Here is a 20,045-nt window from a genome sequence, read left to right as displayed (position 1 = left end):
GGCTACCTATACTGGAGTGCTACCTCTGGTTAATTATACTTGGGGGGCTAACTCTAGCAACCTATACTTGGAGGGAGGGCTACTTATACTACAGGGACTTGTATCATTGCAAGAAAAGAAGCTGTTATTATGGGGCAAGGTGGTCTGACCCGACTCCCCACATTCTTCCTTCTGCCTTACGACACAAAGCTGTATTAATTTCTTATCATGTACAGTCAGGGTCCGTTTCCACTACAAGCATGCAAATTCCTATGCTATTTTCTGGACGCGAATCCGCATGCGTATGTCAATTCGCATGCATTTGCATCGGGTTTCTGCATGTGAATTCGCATGCATAATCCACAGATTTTTTTTTTTTTTACACTTTCCCATCTTTCATCTTTCGTGTATGTTGAAAAAAACGCTAAACAAAAACACCATGAGGCATCCGGAAAATTGTAGCACTGCTGTCCAGATTTTTTCTGCGTGTGATTTCTGGATACAACGGAAACAGGCCCACTGAAACACAGTACAATGTGACTATGTGTGCGGAAAAACCACAGGAATTTGCATGTAGTGAAAACGGGCCCCCCTAAAGTGATGACAACACACCATGTGGACGAGTTAGCACTTTATTATTGGTGCAGAACTGTGTGATATCGTTTGAGATGTGCAAATCTTTTGGAAGCCGTGTCTCCTCAGACGCTGAGGAGCAGATCCTAGCAGGAGGCAGATGTGAGAGGGGGACAGATCGTTAAGGGTACAGTGGGCAGAGTCAAGAATATGGATGGAGAGGATGCAGGGCAGATCTTCAAGCTACATGGTCTGCTCATGAAGTGGTCTCAGTTCCGGTTCAGGAACTGCCTGAGGTTCTGGAGATGCTTCTGGGAATTCATCTCTGGCTACCTATTCTCTACTTCCGTGGGCGTCATTTTTGATGCTGGTCCCAGGTCTGTCCTTGGCTTTGGTGTTTGAGTCTGTGCATCCGTGGCTTTACCTCTTGTACAGTCTTTGGCGCAGGAAGCGGCTGCACCAATGTCCATCGTGCTGAGTACAGTCATAGTTTTCTGCATTGTGTGACGCTGGCTTGACCTGTACCTAGTTTGTCCTTGGCTTGACTTTGACCCGTAGCTCTGCTCTGTCCAGCTCTCTGCTTCTGCCTGTGGCCCTGGTAGCACCAGGGATGAAGTGTGGGGAGATCCGGACTCTGGTTCTGAACCCTCTCCGGATTCTGACGCTCTTAAGTGCAGGACTACAGGACAGAGTGTTTCTCCACGGGGCACGTTAGATCCCGAGCGGCGGGCTCATCCAGGAACCAGAGCAGCTTACCCCTCATTGGGCAGACTCGTGCTGCCGGCAAGGGATCAGACTCCTCCTCCTGAAGGATACGCTGAAACACAAAGAAATGCATCAAAGAAGTGAAGTTAAAGCAGAACACAACTGAAAACTCCTATAGTCATTCCGGATAGACGGCTAGGGGTTGGAACCGCTGTTAGAATTTTACTGCAGCCTTTGTCAGTGTAGGTGGGGGTTCCCTGGATTCTAGGGGGCGGGCTCTATGCTATTGGCTGACAAGGAACTGCATAAATAAGCATATACACGGTTGCTCATAACAAAATGGTAAGCAGGCTTGTATAAAGGGACACATGAGCTAAGATGACTCTCGCTTAGGAGTACTTGTGCTCTTCATAACTCCTGTCACAGTTCTAAAGCTTATTACACACATCCAATCTTGATTGGCCAATTTTACCACTTTCACAGTAAGTGAGGGCTTACTTAAAAAGTCCGCTTAAAGTACTCAAAATCTGTTCACCCTCTTACTACATTGGAGTGGTAAAATTGGATGTTTATACATACCTTAAAGGATAGGAGGAGGGAGCAGGCTTGCCTGGGAAGCTGTCCTCATGACCACCCCCCCGCGTGATCATCTGTCCCCCTCCATTGTTACCTAAGTGCCCCCCCCCCCACCACACACACACACACACACACACACACACACACACACACACACACACACACACACACACACACACACACACACACACACACACACACACACACACACACACACACACACACCTTTACAGCCTGTTCCATGGGTGAACAGTCTATAATGCGCACAGCTTGGCAAGCACCTGCGAAATTCACTAACCCAGAAGAGGCTGCAGGGGGCATTTAGGTAACAAAGGAGAGAGAGACGGAGGAGAACAGGTGGAGTGGTGGGTATGCTTCCCATACATGCCCGTTCACCTTGTTTTTCCAATCGCTTTCAGCTCTGGTGTCATATAAGAACACTATCTGATAGCTTTGCACGTAGGGTGTCAACATTTTAACAAAGGAGGCACTGCAGCTAAATGTCCCATTGTAAAAATGTAGTCAGTTGATGTTCAAAGTAGCCTGGCTGGGGTTAATTTGAATAGGGGGGGGGGGGGGGGGGGGTGTAACCAACGGTTAAAGCCTCGTACACATGCTAGATGGAACTCGGGTGAGGTGGCTGATGACTGCTTCTGCAGAGAATCCAGTTCATGTACGGTGGCCCCCAAAATCTCAGCCAACGATCAGCCTGGCGAATTGCTTCGGCCAAGAGCACTGTCCTCCCCACTCAACACCCCCCCCCCCCTTCCCCGCATGGCACTTCCATCACTCTATGTTGGTCTTTTGCTGGCGCGACGCATCTCTATAATCTTGGCCCTACCTTCATCATTTTATGCGGTCATGCCGACATAGCAATAAAGAGCATAATACTTTATAATGGATGGTGGCGGTCTACTGCCTTGCTACTAGGTGAGATCTGGAGTGCTGCTAGACTGAGATTGGCACATGTAACCGATACAGAGGAGTGCTCCCAGCACTCAGTGTCGGACTGGGAGGTGGTAAAGCTGAGAAATTTCACCTGCTGGCCAAGCAGCAGTAATCAGGTGTTGCTGTTCACAGTGAAGACTTGCTGCAGGTTTCTATTGAGAGTGATAACACAGGGTTACTGTTGCTTGGCCAGCAGGTGAATTTCCTCAGCTTTTCCACATCTCAGTCCGACACTGCCAGCACTGTAATGTTGCCTGAGGGATGGGGTGACATGTATTCGATCAGTGCATGTATTTGAAGCTTAAAACGTAAGGCCCGTACCCACTGCGCAATTTTTTCCGGCAACTTTTTTTTTTGAGCAATCGTTTCCAGGATCTTGTGACGTTGGTACAGGCGCACGATTATGCACGGTGGATCGGTGCTTTAAGATCCCAGACGACTCCCGCACAAAGTACTTTGATTTCTTAAACTCGCGTTTGTACCAGTCGTGTGCAGTCACGTGACTGTGTATACCTGCCGGCAGGAAGATGGATGATGTGGGGGGGGGAAGGGACTACTCGGCGTCGGACATCACTGGGATCCATCTTCCTGCGTCGTGAGGTGAGTATTCAACATTAGCATAAATGTTCAGTTGAGAAATCTGCAGAAACTGAATTATGCAACCACTTCAGCATGCCAACAAGAGCAAGGGTTGTTCAGAGGGCAACCGGAGGCCCTACAGAGTACTAAGTACAGTGTTCCTAATAAAGTGCTTAGTGATGCATGTTAGTTTATTGCTAGAATCCCCTGTACTGCATACAAAGATGCACAAAGTATCCTCATATGATTACAGACAAGTGTAGGAACTCATTCAGATCTGTTCACACCTGGATGGCTATAAAATACTGCTATGATGAATTCCTTCAGACAATGTGAGGGACCACTTGGAGTGACTGATCTGTGGCATGTGGTGACAAGCACGTCATTAACCTCTGTGTACCTCCCCCTCTGAGTGAAGCATGCATACCTGACTGCTGTGGAATGCTAGTCCTGCTGGTCTCCTGGTATCCTAGGAAACCATTCCTCACACACCCCCTTGTATCCCAAACCCTGGTCAGGCAGTGCAACTCTCCAGCCTTATCTATTAGCGAGCAGGATATGATTTCACTAAAGTACCTAAACCAAGAGGGATATGGATGTTTCTTTTTAACCAATACAAGTTGCATGGCAGTCCTGCTGATCTCTTTGGCTGCTGTAGTGGCTGAATCACACACCTGAAACAAGCATGCAGCTACTCCAGTCTGACTTCAATCAGAGCACCTGATCTGCATGCTTGTTCAGGGGCTGTGGCTAAAAGTATTACAGACACAGGATCAGCAGGAGAGTCAGGCAACTGGTATTTTTTTAAATGGAAAATACATGTCCTTCTCAGTTTAGCTTCACTTTAAACTACGTACCCACATTGCGATTTTCCTGTGACCAGTGATTATTTTTGCGTGATGAGTGGTCGTTTCTGCGACCCTCGCTACGGTGTAAAAGAGAAAATTCGCCGCCGGGAGACTTGGGCGCAGGATACAGCCGGTATGGCTTATCCTGCTTCTGCACAAGTTCCTGGCGACGTTAAATACTATTCCCCCTGCAAGTCGACGTGGATAGTGGGGAATTAAAGAATTCGGCTTCCAGTAATTGCTGGAGGCCGAATTACAGTGTTTTAAATGTAACTTCAGCTCAGTCTTCTGACGGCACTGAAGTTACTCACTGAGCGCCGCTATAGCTGTAATTCATATTATGGTCTATGGTGGCGCCAGCTGCACCCACGTTGCCAGTGTTCACTCGTGACGTGGGTATGGGTGTGCTATTACATGGATGACATTTTTGAACCCCTGTTCGCACCAGTGATGTGCTGGTAGATGGATCTGCAATGTTCATTCGGCGGGTCGCGTCGCAGTGCGTTCCCTGATACATCTCCAGGTGAGTACAGGCCTTAGCGTGCTTGGAGTGTCAGCACTGCCCCCAGTTTCCTCGAGAGAGGTTAGGGCGAGGGCATGGGAGGCGCCTACACCCAGCGCCCCGATTGAGATGCAAAAGTATTTTCCGTGGGCCAAATCCTGCAGGGCATAGCAGTGAGTTGGTTTAAGCTCCTGCATATTCTGGGAAGCAGATGCAATATGCATTTGACCAATCACATCAACTGGTGCACGGAGAATAAGTGAATCAGGTATAAATCTTGAACGGCTGCCGGTGCCTTGTCTCAGCCGGATTGCTCCTACGGCTAATGGAAACGTCCAAACAACAAAAAGAGACGGCACACCACTGGCTGCAACAAATCTTGTTGTATTCACGAACAAGTGCACACTACATGTTACGGAATATTACAGCCTTCATCAGGTGATAAATATGCATTTGCCATGCCCCTTTAAATTTGTCAATAGACATTTTATCAGCCAGAATATAAGTCAGGTGAATCCTGGTTTGAGCCACACCTCTTTTTTTCTTTTGAATGACAATACAGGCCTTAAAAGGATATCAGATGTGAAGAAAGGTAGAGAAACGAGGGGAGCAGGCATATACTGTCACCTGTCCTGATGCCAGCCGCTGCCCCCATCCTCTCTAGCCCACCTATCATACCTAAAAGCCCCCCCCGGGACCCTCTTCCGGGTCGCCAAAATCAGGCTTTACTGTGCAGGCGCTAGCAGGGCGAGTCCCACAGCTCACGCCCGTGGCATGGAGCAATCTGCACATGTATATGACGTCACGCATATGACGTGATGCGTAGGTGCTCCAGGCCACAGGTGCACGCTGTGGGATGCAGGCAGCCCAGCCTGCGCAGTAGTGCCCCACTCTGGCGACCCGGAGACGGCATTTAGTTAGAATGCGGGGGCAGAGAGAAGAACGGGGGAGCGGTAAGTGTCAGGACAGGTCACAGTATATGCCTCGTTTCTATAGGTTTTTTCAGTTCTGGTGTCCTTTAGTAACTAACTCATGTACCCAGCGTGACACAGATAGCCCCTCTGCAGCTCAGAACAGCTGTGGTAACCAGGAACAGCATGTCATGTAAAAACAGAAGGTTGATAAATGACTTACTCTGAGGACTGCGGCTTTGCCCTCTCCAGTGGCCACAAACACCACAGTCTTAGCTGAATTGATGACGGGCAGAGTGAGCGTGACTCTCTGTGGAGGAGGCTTGGGGGAGTCAGTGATGGAAGCCACAATCTGATCTGTTACCTGCAAGGAAAGAGGAAGATGAGAAGCTGCTCCTTTCACTAAAGACACCACACAGCGATTTAAAATGGTGTGTTACAGGCCTCGTTCACATTAGGCAATGCAGATGGTTGTGCAATCATAACGCAAGTGATCGCACACCATCTGCATTGCACTGCTTATCCCAATCATACAATGAATGGGATCAGCGTTGCAATTTGCCGAAAATGTTGCACAGCGCATATAGTGTGAACGTCAGAAGTGCTGTCTAAGCACTTCTAATGGTCTTGCGTGTTGCACACCATACGGACTGCTAAAATATGTGTGGCAGCACATACAGTTGAAATGGTCGGAAATGCAAATTTCTGATTCCGCGAATATTCAGAGTTCCGCCAAAGCCGGTTCTGCGGATTTCTGAATCTCCATTTTCCGATTCTGATATCGAGTCGCCTTTTTTGGTCATTTTTTTTTGCATTCTGCGATTGGCCAAATACTTCATTGTTGGCTCTGATTGGTCCAATGCTTCAGAGTTCTGTGACTGAGCTAAAATAACAGAGTTGGGCAGAAATCTGAGTCCAGCTCAAAATTGATCGCTTTCTTGGAATTGATGAAAATACTGGCCATCGCTCTGTGTGTGGCCTTTCCATCCATTTTCAATCAATAGCCAAATGGCCTGGTTCACACTGGGGTGCTTTCCTCCAGCATCAGGACTTAGCTGATTGCTGGGGATCAGCAAAGCACTGTGTACAATGCATAACTATTGGATCATTCTCACAGCAGCATTTGTAATTTGTATAAATCCCAAATATATACAGCATGTCAGCCGCAATCACATTGCAATTCCCGCTCCCGCATACAGAACTTAGTGACCGGAGTAAGCGGTGTCTAACAACGCTTTGTGAGACGGCAAGTTTTCTAATGCTCACATGCTTTTTTGTATGTGCCTTGACTGGACACACCATTTGAAAAGTTTAGTGTATGGCTTATTGGAATAAAACCGGTTTTTATGAGGGTAACACACTATCAAGTCCAATTCCATTTCATGGTGCAAACATGATGTAACATCTGATGAGATCCCTTCTGCCATGACAGAGCAGCCAGGCTGGGATCTGAACTGAGTGATCTAGGACAGTGTGTTCTGGTGAGTTTGCACCAGCGTGGGGTGCGCTGACTGCCCTTGCAGGGTGCTGCGCTGACTGCCCTTGCAGGGTGCTGCGCTGACTGCCCTTGCAGGGTGCTGCGCTGACTGCCCTTGCAGGGTGCTGCGCTGACTGCCCTTGCAGGGTGCTGCGCTGACTGCCCTGGCAGAGAGCTGCGCTGACTGCCCTGGCAGAGAGCTGCGCTGACTGCCCTGGCAGAGAGCTGCGCTGACTGCCCTGGCAGAGAGCTGCGCTGACTGTCCTGGCAGAGAGCTGCGCTGACTGTCCTGGCAGAGAGCTGCGCTGACTGTCCTGGCAGAGAGCTGCGCTGACTGTCCTGGCAGAGAGCTGCGCTGACTGTCCTGGCAGAGAGCTGCGCTGACTGTCCTCGCAGAGCGCTGCGCTGACTGTCCTCGCAGAGCGCTGCGATGACTGTCGTCGCAGAGCGCTGCGCTGACTATCGTCGCAGAGCGCTGCGCTGACTCTCGTCCCCGAGTGCTGCGCTGACTGTCGTCGCAGAGTGCTGCGCTGACTCATCACCGAGTATTTTTTGGTGAAACGTTGCCGCATTATGTTTATTTTTCGCGCGGGGGGGGTTACAGGTTTTTTTCACCTAAAGTGACAAAATGGCTAGAGGCGTCCCTGACTGTGTGTGCAGACTACTGCGGTGACTGTGTGCAGAGTGCTGGACCAGAGACAATTACATTATTTTGATCCACGTGCTAGACTGAATAACTATTTGATCAGTGGATGGAGCAACATTGTTGTTTTTGGCAGCTGTTCAAGTTCTTTTTAAGCGCACCAAAGACTTTCAGATTAATGTGCGTTAGTAAAATAATGATGGTTGGTATGTACAGTAGAACATGGCAGAGATAAGATCAAGTGGAAGTAATTTTAGATTAGGATTGGTTTCGAAGTACTTTTAAGAGAACTCAAAGCCTAATAAAGTTCACAAACCATACTTACCTAAGGAGACTGACACCTCTGGATCCTTCAGAGGCTTCCCACACTGTCCTCCGCCGCTGCCTGGGACCCTGCTTATCAGTCTATTCTGACATGAGCGAATCCGCGCTGCACTCACACGACCGTGCCAGTCCTCGCGCAGGCACAGTACGGCCGCACTCGCGCAGGCAAAGTACGACCGCACTCACACAGACAGAGCAAGGCCACACTCGTGCGTACCTGATGTGATTACTGGCAAGGTCATCTTCTGGGGGAATATGTCTGGCAATGGGGGACCAAAGGACAGCGTGGGAAACCTTTATAGAAGGGGTGCCCACACTCAAGGTCATCTACAAGCCTCCCCACAACACGGCTGTGGGACGTGCTGGAGGGGAGGGGCCAAGGACACAAGCGCAGCCCTCATTCGCTGCCTGTGAGCTGTTGGGAGGGGCTACGGAAACTGACACTGTGCTCTCACGCTGTGACTGGCCGGGCACCCCATACTGACAGTACAGCACCAGCCAGTCCCAGCACGAGAGCAGTGTTGGTCTCCGTGGCTTCGCTACTTTGAACGTCTGACCACAATCTACCCAGCAGTCCTTCGATCTACTGGTAGATCATGATTGGCGCAATGGGCACCCCTACTCTATGGGATCCAGAGCCTTTCCTCTTCTGAGGTTTGCCTCGGGTGCACTTTAATTCATTTCCTACAATGCTTCCACATTCTGCCTCTCAGAAAGTCCTAAAATATTTACGTGTGTACAATCGATCTATTCTTCATGCAAAAAACAAAAAACACACTCAGAGGTCATCGGAAGTCACGGGGGATCAATACACTCCATGAACACAGTAACCGGTATGGGAAATATGCTCAGGATCCCAGCGAGTCCACACTGACCTCCCCTCAGAGTGACCCCGCCCGGTCTTACCTGTAACAAGGGGTGTCCTGGGAACAGGGAAGCCGTGTGACCATCTGGCCCCACCCCTAAGATCAGCAAGTCAAAGGTCGGCAGCTCATCTCCTGGGAAGATCTAGAAATAAAGGAAAATAAGGGAAGGTGACGTGGAGGGGGAAATACCACACAGGCTGACTATACAGTGTGGATCCTCAATGCTCTTTACCCCAATCTAATGCACATATGTGAAGACTTACCAGAGAAGTCTGTCAGAAGGGAACATTTCCCAGAGAAGTCTGTCAGAAGGGAACATTCATGTCTATGACCTTATAGGGAATAGCAATGTCTGAGCAGAGCTTTCCTCAGCTTTGGATACAGCAATAAAGACTTGTAATCTCAAACTTGTTTTTGGCATTTTTCCTGTGTTATGGCCTCACTTCCTCCTTCATGAAAGCATTCAATCTGATTGAGACCATAGAAGATTCAAATAATAAAGCCTAGTACACACCTTCAATTTTTATTGGCCAATCACTGACCAATTTTACCGCCTCCATGTAATATGAGGGTCAACAGATATGGCATACTATGAGCAGGTTGTGCAGGCAAACCATCATACTACATCAGAAAGGTAAAAGTGGACAGTGACTGTCCAATCATAATTAAAAGTGTGTACCAGGCTTAAAGGGGCACTATGGCGAAAAATTGTGAAATTTAAAATATGTGCAAACATAGACAAATAAGAAGTAGGTTTTTTCCGGAGAAAAATGAGCCATAAATTACTTTTCTCCTATGTTGCTGTCACTTACAGTAGGCAGTAGAAATCTGACAGAAGTGACAGGTTTTGGACTAGTCCATCTCTTCATAGGGGATTATCAGCAAGGCTTTCATTCTTTATAAAGCTATTCCCTAAAAAGGATTTGAACAATGATGCGGTCCAGCTTCCCTGCTCCCTACACAGTTTTTTGGCAGTTGAACAGAGCAACTGTCATTCACTAAGAGCTTTTAAAAATAAATAAATCCCTGAGAATCCCTCCATGAAGAGATGGACTAGTCCTAAACCTGTCGCTTCTGTCAGATTTCTACGACCTACTGTAAGTGACAGCAACATAGGAGAAAAGTAACTTATGGCTCATTTTTTCTTATTTGTACATCCAATTTTGATTAGCCAGTCATTGGCCAATTTTATCACTTCCATTTAGTATGAGTGCTTACCTACACAATCTGTTCATAGTATTCAAAATCTGTTTGCCAGATATTAGATGGAGGGGGTAAAATTGGTCAATCAAAATTGAATGTTTGTATGCAACCTAAGCTTTTAACCACTTCAGGCCAAAGCTGTTTTTACCCTAACGTACAGGAGCGATTTTCACCTTTTAGTGCTCCTCCCTTTCATTTGCCAATAGCTTAATCACTGCTAATCACAATGAAATGATCTATATCTTGGTTTTTTTTTTTTTTTTACCACCAATTGGGCTTTTTGGGGTTGATCTTTGTTTTCAGTAATTACTGTATTTTCTAGGCATTTTAAAGGGAAAAACAAGGAAAAAATGAAAAAAAAAACACACTATTTCTCAGATTTCATCCTCTACAGTTTTAATATAAACACTGCTACTGTACATAAAACCCACACATTTTATCTGCCTATTTGTTCTGGTTATCACAAGATTTTAAATATGTCCCTAGTACAAAGTATGGGGACAATATATTATTTGGAAATTAAGGTGCATTTTTTCTATGGTGGTTTTTCCCCCCACTATTTTCACATGCATGCGCAGGAGCGGGAGCGCGCACAGCGGCAGCAGCACTGTCTGACTTATTAACGACCTGGAGCCATTAAGAAGATCTAGCAGGCCGTTTTTATAAGTCAGCTTGTCATTAAGTGGTTAATAGAAAGACCTTTTCAAACTATTTCCTGGTATACCGACTAAAATGTTGAAAAGCACAACTTATAGAAATATGAACATCAAACTTACATATACGTTACGCTTTAAAATTTTGATCTACATATCAGGAATTTGAAAAAGACCTCTCTCTCTTGGGTGGAAAGCTTAATCTTTGTAGGTCTTTAAAGGGAAGGTTCACAGAGAAAAAAAAATATGAATCCACTTACCTGGGGCTTCCTCAGGCCCGTGGCAGGCAGGACGTGCCCTCGACACCGCTCCGGAGGCTCCCCGTCTTCTCCCGTGGCATACCCGACCTGGCCAGGCCGGCTTCCAGGTCGGGCTCTTGTGCGCTCCAACGTGCGTCTCACTTGGTCGCGCTGACGTCATCGGACGTCCTCCAGGCTGTACTGCGCAGGCCCAGTAGTTCTGCACCTGCACAGTACAGTCCGATGACGTCAGCGTGACCAAGTGTGATGCGCGTTGGAGCGCACAAGAGCCCGACCTGGAAAGGTCGGGTGAGCCACTGGAGAAGACCGGGAGCCTCCAGAGCGGCGTCGAGGGCACGTCCTGCCTGCCACGGGCTGGAGGAAGCCCCAGGTAAGTGGATTAGTACATATATTTTTTTTTATATCACCGTGGATCTTTCCTTTAAAGACCTCCGAGCAGTATTTTTAGCCCCCAGGGCAGCTCAATAGCACATTAAAAGGGAAGGTCCGAGCATCATAAAAATAAAAAATCCACTAACCTAGGACTTCCTCCAGCCCCTTGCACATGTCCTGTGCCCTCGCCGCAGCTTGGTGGCTCCCGGTCCCCTCCGGTGCAGATGCCGACCTCTCCAGGTCAGCATCCGGGTTGGCTTCTCCTGCGCTCCACCATGCGGCTCACGTGGTTGTGCTGACATCATCCGGACTGCACAGCACAGTCACAGAACTACTGCACAGTACAGTCTGGATGATGTCAGTGCAACTCAGAGCCACTTGCGCAGGTGCAATGGGTATCTTGCGCCGGAGTGGACCCCAGGCCACCGGCGGTGAGCAGAGCTGCAGCGAGGGCACAGGACGGCTGGCAGGGGCTGGAGGAAGCCCCAGGTAAGCAGGGCTGTGGAGTCGGTAAAAAAATCTTCCGACTCCAACTCAGGCTCCTCGGTTTATGAAACCACGACTCCGACTCCGGGTACCCAAAATGGCTCCGACTCAGACTCCAACTCCGAAATCCACAGCCCTGAAGGCAAGTGGATTTTTTTTTGTGTGTGCTCTCAGGTGTGTCTTCAAAGTGGCTCATAACAAAAACAAATTCCATTCTACTTCTCTTTACATTTAAATGTTTGTACGAGGCATTTATTACCCTACTTCCGTGGCCTGCCCCTCCGCAAAAGGAGCAGGCAGATAAGGACTGCTGCAATTAGCAGTAGCAATGAGCAAACAAAAGCTTCCATAAGTTGGGGGGGAGGGGGGTGATAGCACACTGTGGTTTAAACAGTTCAAAGAGTCACACTTTATTACATTCACACCTTTCCCTGGATAAATAAGGGCAGAGGGTGAGAAAAATGGCAGCTTCTACAGCTATTAGAAACCAGGAAAAACTGCAGAAAAAACGCTGCTAGGATCCCTTTAAAGGACACCTGAAGGAAGAGGCATATGGTGGTTGCCATATTAATTTCCTTTTAAACAATACCAGTTGCCTGGCTATTCTGCTGATCTTTCATGCATCAGTTGTGTATGAATTAACCACTTGCCGACCGCCCACAGCCCATGGGCGGCGGCAAAGTGGATGCCTTAAGGACCGCAATACGCCTTAGGGCATTGCGTCCTTTTCCTATGCCGGGGGAGCGATCGTGTCATTGATGACGCGCGCTTCCCCCGGCAACTGGCTCCGCCCACCCGCCGTAACATCCCGCCGGCCATACGGAAGCGCCGGCGGGATGTTAACCCCGCGATCGCCGCTACAAAGTGTATAATACACTTTGTAATGTATATAAAGTGTATTATACAGGCTGCCTCCTGCCCTGGTGGTCCCAGTGTCCGAGGGACCACCAGGGCAGGCTGCAGCCACCCTAGTCTGCACCCAAACACACTGATTTGCCCCCCCCCCCCGCCCACTGATCGCCCACAGCACCCCTCAGACCCCCCCCTGCCCACCCCCCAGACCCCTGTTTGCACCCAATCACCCCCCTAATAACCCATCAATCACTCCCTGTCACTATCTGTCAACGCTATTTTTTTTTTTATCCCCCCCCTGCCCCCTCCTGATCACCCCCCCACCCCTCAGATTCTCCCCAGGACCCCCCCCCCCCCCCCCCTGTGTACTGTATGCATCTATCCCCCCTGATAACCTGTCAATCACCCATCAATCACCCATCAATCACCCATCAATCACCCATCAATCACCCCCTGTCACTGCCACCCAACAATCAGCCCCTAACCTGCCCCTTGCGGGCAATCTGATCACCTACCCACACCAATAGATCGCCCGCAGATCCGATATCAGATCACCTCCCAAATCCATTGTTTACATCTATTCTCTCCTCTAAACACCCACTAATTACCCATCAATCACCCCCTATCACCACCTGTCACTTTTACCTATCAGATCAGACCCTAATCTGCCCCTTGCGGGCACCCAATCACCCGCCAACACGCTCAGATTGCCCTCTGACCCCCCCTTATCAATTCGCCAGTGCATTAATTACATCTGTTCTTCCCTGTAATAACCCACTGATCACCTGTCAATCACCTATCACCCATCAATCACCCCCTGTCACTGCCACCCATCAATCAGCCCCTAACCTGCCCCTTGCGGGCAATCTGATCACCCACCCACACCATCCGATCGCCTGCAGACCCGCAGTCAGATCACCTCCCAAGTGCATTGCATCTTTTCTCTCCTCTAAACACCCACTAATTACCCATCAATCACCCCCTGTCACTGCTACCCATCAGATTAGACCCCCATCTGCCCCTAGGGCACCCAATCACCCGCCCACACCCTCAGACCCCAGCCCTGATCACCTCGCCATTGCATTACTTGCATCTATTCCCCCCACTAATCACACCTTGAGACACCCATCAATCACCTCCTGTCACTACCTGTCACCCCCTAGCACACCTACCCATCAGATCAGGCCCTAATTTGCCCCGTGTGGGCTCCTGATCACTCGGCCAAACCCTCAGATCCCCCTCAGACCCCCTTCCGATCACCTCCCCAGTGCATTGAGTGCATCTATTTTCCCCTCTAATCACCCCCTGAGACACCCATCAATCACCTCCTGTCACCCCCCTAGCACTCCTATCCATCAGATCAGGCCCAATACAACCTGTCATCTAAAAGGCCACCCTGCTTATGACCGGTTCCACAAAATTCGGCCCCTCATAGACCACCTGTCATCAAAATTTGCAGATGCTTATACCCCTGAACAGTCATTTTGAGACATTTGGTTTCCAGACTCCTCACGGTTTTGGGCCCGTAAAATGCCAGGGCGGTATAGGAACCCCACAAGTGACCCCATTTTAGAAAAAAGACACCCCAAGGTATTCTGTTAGGTGTATGACGAGTTCATAGAATATTTTATTTTTTGTCAAAAGTTAGCGGAAATTGATTTTTATTGGGTTTTTTTTTCACAAAGTGTCATTTTTCACTAACTTGTGACTAAAAGTAAAATCTTCTATGACCTCGCCATACACCTAATGGAATACCTTGGGGTGTCTTCTTTCTAAAATGGGGTCACTTGTGGGGTTCCTATACTGCCCTGGCATTTTAGGGGCCCTAAACCGTGAGGAGTAGTCTAGAAAACAAATGCCTCAAAATGACCTGTGAATAGGACGTTGGGCCCCTTAGCGCACCTAGGCTGCAAAAAAAGTGTCACACGTGGTATCGCCGTACTCAGGAGAAGTAGTATAATGTGTTTTGGGGTGTATTTTTACACATACCCATGCTGGGTGGGAGAAATCTCTCTGTAAATGGACAATTGTGTGTAAAAAAAATCAAACAATTGTCATGTACAGAGATATTTCTACCACCCAGCATGGGTATGTGTAAAAATACACCCCAAAACACATTATACTTCTTCTCCTGAATACGGCGGTACCACAGGTGTGGCACTTTTTTACACCCTAAGTGCGCTAAGGGGCCCAAAGTCCAATGAGTACCTTTAGGATTTCACAGGTCATTTTGCGACATTTGGTTTCAAGACTACTCCTCACGGTTCAGGGCCCCTAAAATGCCAGGGCAGTATAGGAACCCCACAAATGACCCCATTCTAGAAAGGAGACAACCAAAGGTATTCCATTAGGTGTATGGCGAGGTCATAGAAGATTTTATTTTTTGTCACAAGTTAGCAGAATATAACACTTTGTGAAGAAAAACAATTCAAATCAATTTCCGCTAACTTGTGGCAAAAAATAAAATCTTCTATGAACTCACCATACTCCTAACGGAATACCTTTGGGTGTCTTCTTTGTAAAATGGGGTCATTAGTGGGGTTCCTATACTGCCCTGGCATTTTAGGGGCCCTAAACCGTGAGGAGTAGTCTTGAAACAAAAATGACCTGTGAAATCCTAAAAGGTACTCATTGGACTTTGGGCCCTTTAGCGCAGTTAGGGTGCAAAAAAGTGCCACACGTGGTATTGCCGTACTCGGGAGAAGTAGTATAATGTGTTTTGGGGTGTATTTTTACACATACCCATGCTGGGTGGGAGAAATACTTCTGTAAATGACAATCTTTTGATTTTTTTACACACAATTGTCCATTTACAGAGTTATTTCTCCTACCCAGCATGGGTATGTGTAAAAATACACCCCAAAACACATTGTACTACTTCTCCAGAGTACGGCGATACCACATGTGTGGCACTTTTTTGCACCCTAACTGCGCTAAAGGGCCCAAAGTCCAATGAGTACCTTTAGGATTTCACAGGTCATTTTGCGGAATTTGATTTCCAGACTACTCCTCATGGTTTAGGGCCCCTAAAATGCCAGGGCAGTATAGGAACCCCACAAATGACCCCATTTTAGAAAGAAGACATCCAAAGGTATTCCGTTAGGAGTATGGTGAGTTCATAGAAGTTTTTATTTTTTTGTCACAAGTTAGCGGAAATTGATTTTAATTGTTTTTTTTCACAAAGTGTCATGTTCCGCTAACTTGTGTCAAAAAATAAAATCTTCTATGAACTCACCATACTCCTAACGGAATACCTTGGGGTGTCTTCTTTCTAAAATGGGGTCATTTGTGGGGTTCCTATACTGCCCTGGCATTTTAGGGGCCCTAAACCATGAGGAGTAGTCTTGAAACCAAATGTCGCAAAATGACCTGTGAAATCCTAAAGGTACTCATTGGACTTTGGGCCCTTTAGCGCAGTTAGGGTGCAAAAAAGTGCCACACGTGGTATCGCCGTACTCAGGAGAAGTAGTATAATGTGTTTTGTGGTGTATTTTTACACATACCCATGCTGGGTGGGAGAAATAACTCTGTAAATGGACAATTGTGTGTAAAAAAAAATGAAAACATTGTCATTCACAGAGATATTTCTCCCACCCAGCATGGGTATGTGTAAAAATACACCCCAAAACACATTATAGTACTTCTACTGAGTATGGCAATACCACATGTGTGGCACTTTTTTGCAGCCTAACTGCGCTAAGGGGTCCAAAGTCCAATGAGCACCTTTAGGCTTTACAGGGGTGCTTACAATTTAGCACCCCCTAAAATGCCAGGACAGTGAACACACCCCACAAATGACCCCATTTTGGAAAGTAGACACTTCAAGGTATTCAGAGAGGGGCATGGTGAGTCCGTGGCAGATTTCATTTTTTTTTGTCGCAAGTTAGCAGAAATGGAAACTTTTTTTTTTTTTGTCACAAAGTGTCATTTTCCGCTTACTTGTGACAAAAAATAATATCTTCTATGAACTCACTATGCCTCTCAGTGAATACTTTGGGATGTCTTCTTTCCAAAATGGGGTCATTTGGGGGGTATTTATACTATCCTGGAATTCTAGCCCCTCATGAAACATGACAGGGGGTCAGAAAAGTCATTGATGCTTGAAAATGGGAAAATTCACTTTTTGCACCATAGTTTGTAAACGCTATAACTTTTACCCAAACCAATAAATATACACTGAATGGGTTTTTTTTTATCAAAAACAGGTTTGTCCACATTTTTCGCGCTGCATGTATACAGAAATTTTACTTTATTTGAAAAATGTCAGCACAGAAAGTTAAAAAAATCATTTTTTTGCCAAAATTCATGTCTTTTTTGCTGAATATAATAAAAAGTAAAAATCGCAGGAGCAATCAAATAGCACCAAAAGAAAGCTTTATTAGTGACAAGAAAAGGAGCCAAAATTCATTTAGGTGGTAGGTTGTATGAGCGAGCAATAAACCGTGAAAGCTGCAGTGGTCTGAATGGAAAAAAAGTGCCTGGTCCTTAAGGGGTAGAAAGACTGTGGTCCTCAAGTGGTTAAGCACCTCAAACATCAGGAACACCTGATCTGCATTGCTTGTTCAATGTCTTTGGCTAACAGTATTAGAGGCAGACTAGCAGAAGGAAAGCAAGGCAATGTGCATTATTTTAAAGGAAATCAATACAGCAGCCTCCCCATTCTTTTTACTTGTCCTTTAAGTTAGCCAATACATTCTGATTCAAAGCTGCCTGCTTTAAAGTCCTCCTTACCCTTTTCCCCCCCTCCCCTTAAACTTTTAATATTGTTTTATTGCTGATGCTGTGACTAGCACACAGCACCAGCCTCCCCCCTCTTGTGCCCCCTCTAGCCCCCGTTCTGCTCAGTCAAAGTCTTCGACTGAGGCCGAACGTCGGATATTATCGGGGAGGAAGCGAAACTTCTTCGTCCCTGCTGAGCGTACATAACTCCGCCCCTCCACCTACCGCTTTAGTTCCCTATGTGTTTCACTGCACACAGCGCACAGGGGAGCTGCGCTGTGTGTGGACTTGTGATAATTGAGGTCGGATATTCTTCCGACCTCAATTAACATTAGCTCCCCTGCGCGCTGTGTGCAATGAAACACATAGGGAACTAAAGCGACAGGTGGAGGGGCGGAGTTATGTACGCCCAGCAGGGAGGAAGAACTGTCACTTCCTCCCCAATCATAATGATCATATATTCACGGCAGATCCCCTCCTAGAATCCCTCCACTGGCTTCCCATCCAGTCCAGAATCAGATTCAAGATACTGTGTCTGACCTACAAATCTGTCCACAAAACCTGTCCAACCTACATTTCCGATCTTACTCAGAGGTACACACCTAGCCGCTCACTCCGCTCTTCCAATCAACTTCGCCTAACCGCCCCCCGCATCACCCAGTCCCATGCACGCCTCCTGGACTTCTCAAGAGCTGCTCCAACACTATGGAACTCCCTACCTCCACCCATTAGGGCAGCCCCCTCCAACATCTTCAAGAAAGCCCTCAAAAACGCACCTTTTCACTCTGGACTACTACCCCTCACAAGTGCTCTAAACCTACAGCTGAACTCTGGTCCCCTACCATTCGTGTCCTTACCTCTCCCTCTAGATTGTAAGCCTTTGGGCAGGGTCCTCCTCCTTTTGTGTCCTACCTGATCTTGCATCTCCATTACTGTGAACCCATGCTATGCATTTGAGTGAACCTAACTTGCCTAATCTCCATGCTCCCATCCAGTGACTGACTAAGCATTACCTGGTACTCATACTGTGCTGCCTGATCTGGTCTTTCTTGTATTCCTGTATTGTCATATTGCTGTATGTCACCCCTAAATATTGTCTGTAACCTAAATTAATGTTCAGCGCTGCGTAATATGATGGCGCTTTATAAATACAATAAATAAATAAATAATTAGAATAAATATGCTGCTGGAACGGGCCACAGGGGGGCGCTGGAGGGGGAAGGATCGTGCTGTGAAAAAGTCCCACAGCACCAGTAATGAAATAATTTAAAAGTTATATCCAGACCAGTTCAGGGGTACTTTAACTGAAGTCCTACACAGTATAAGGCCAGAAACCCACTAGAAGCCTTTTCTAGTCGCTAGTGACTTGAAAAAGCTCTTGCTAATGCAATGCTATGGGGGATTTTTATAAAATCACATCGCTCAAGTGGGATCACACAGGGCTGTTGAGTCAGTACAAAAATCATCCGACTCCAAAGTTTATGAAACCACTGGCTCAGACTCCAGGTACCCAAAATGGCTCCGACTCCTACTCCTTAGTCTAATTATTACTAGGGTTGTGGATTTGGTACAAAAATTATCCAACTCCTCAGTTTATGAAACCACCGAGTCCAGGTACCCAACATTGCTCAGACTCCTCGACTCCAACTTCGACTCCACAGCCCTGAGCCCATAGCATTACATTAGCAAGTTTTCAAATTGCAAAGCGCTCCGAAAATCGCTCCTAGTGGTTTTCTGGCCTAATACTTTCATGCTATTCCATGGAAGCAATGATGGTAACTATCAGTGCAAAGGGCACAAAGCCACTGAAAATGCAGCACAAATCAGTTACTAAGAGTATTGCACCTTGAATCTGCTGGTAAAACTACAGTTTTCATAAAAAAGCCAGCCACTAAAGATTATGTAATGACCAGCAGAGCCTGATGTGCAGCTGCTGCCTGTGTTATCCATTTGATTTGGTCAATGGGATGCTAAAAATCACAAGCTGATGCAAATTGTATGGAACGCTGGTCTGTTTTCAAGTGGAGTAATCAAATCCTGCAGCTGATATATGTGACTGCAAGCAGCATAAATCTGCATAAAATTAGTATCAACTCAGAACTGTCAATGTTTCTTTAATCATCCCTATCATCTATTCCTCTCTGTATACAGAAGCTTTTCATCTCACAGCAGAGTTGTGTTCCAAGAAACTCCCATTGCAGTTTTTCTTCTTCATCTGAACAACTGGCCATACAAGAAATAAGACTGATCATCAGGCACTTCCTGAATGTTGCTGAGAGTGTCTTAGAAAGGAGATGGTAGAATCGTGCTCCTCTGTCCCTGGCTGTATGGATCCAGCTTAGAAATTAACTTTATCCAAGAGAAGGAAAAACTTACAGTGTCCCTATAGGACAGACAAGAGAGGGGTATTGGAATGTGGATGAGGTGGCTAGAGTACACAAATTCTCTGGAATGTGCAAACTGTCCAGTTGAGGACAGTCTGAATTGTGTCACATAAGGCCATCATCTGCTATGCCTCTGGATGCTGACTTAAGCTACATACTAGTAGCATGCGCGCACGCGAACAGGG

The 20,045-nt window shown here is 47.1% G+C and overlaps 1 protein-coding gene across 3 annotated transcripts in view; it reads right to left on the bottom strand.

Moving 5' to 3' along the window:
* Positions 1-595: 595 nt before the first annotated feature.
* The window catches only part of PGLS (6-phosphogluconolactonase), a 69,222-nt gene continuing 49,772 nt past the window's right edge, over positions 596-20,045 (bottom strand). For all 3 annotated transcript variants that reach the window (XM_068274473.1, XM_068274472.1, XM_068274474.1), the window contains exons 4-6: positions 8,972-9,073; positions 5,845-5,985; positions 596-1,369 (exon numbers count right to left, since the gene is read on the bottom strand). In XM_068274473.1, the coding sequence (XP_068130574.1) occupies positions 1,232-1,369; positions 5,845-5,985; positions 8,972-9,073 (381 nt within the window). In that variant the 3' untranslated portion in view covers positions 596-1,231. The remainder of the gene's footprint in view (positions 1,370-5,844; positions 5,986-8,971; positions 9,074-20,045) is intronic.

The sequence above is a fragment of the Hyperolius riggenbachi genome, chromosome 3 (genome assembly GCF_040937935.1).
Source record: "Hyperolius riggenbachi isolate aHypRig1 chromosome 3, aHypRig1.pri, whole genome shotgun sequence".
Classification (NCBI taxonomy): Eukaryota; Metazoa; Chordata; class Amphibia; order Anura; family Hyperoliidae; genus Hyperolius; species Hyperolius riggenbachi.
The sequence above is the reverse complement of the archived record's forward strand: the minus strand, read 5'-3'. Positions and strand labels throughout refer to the sequence as shown.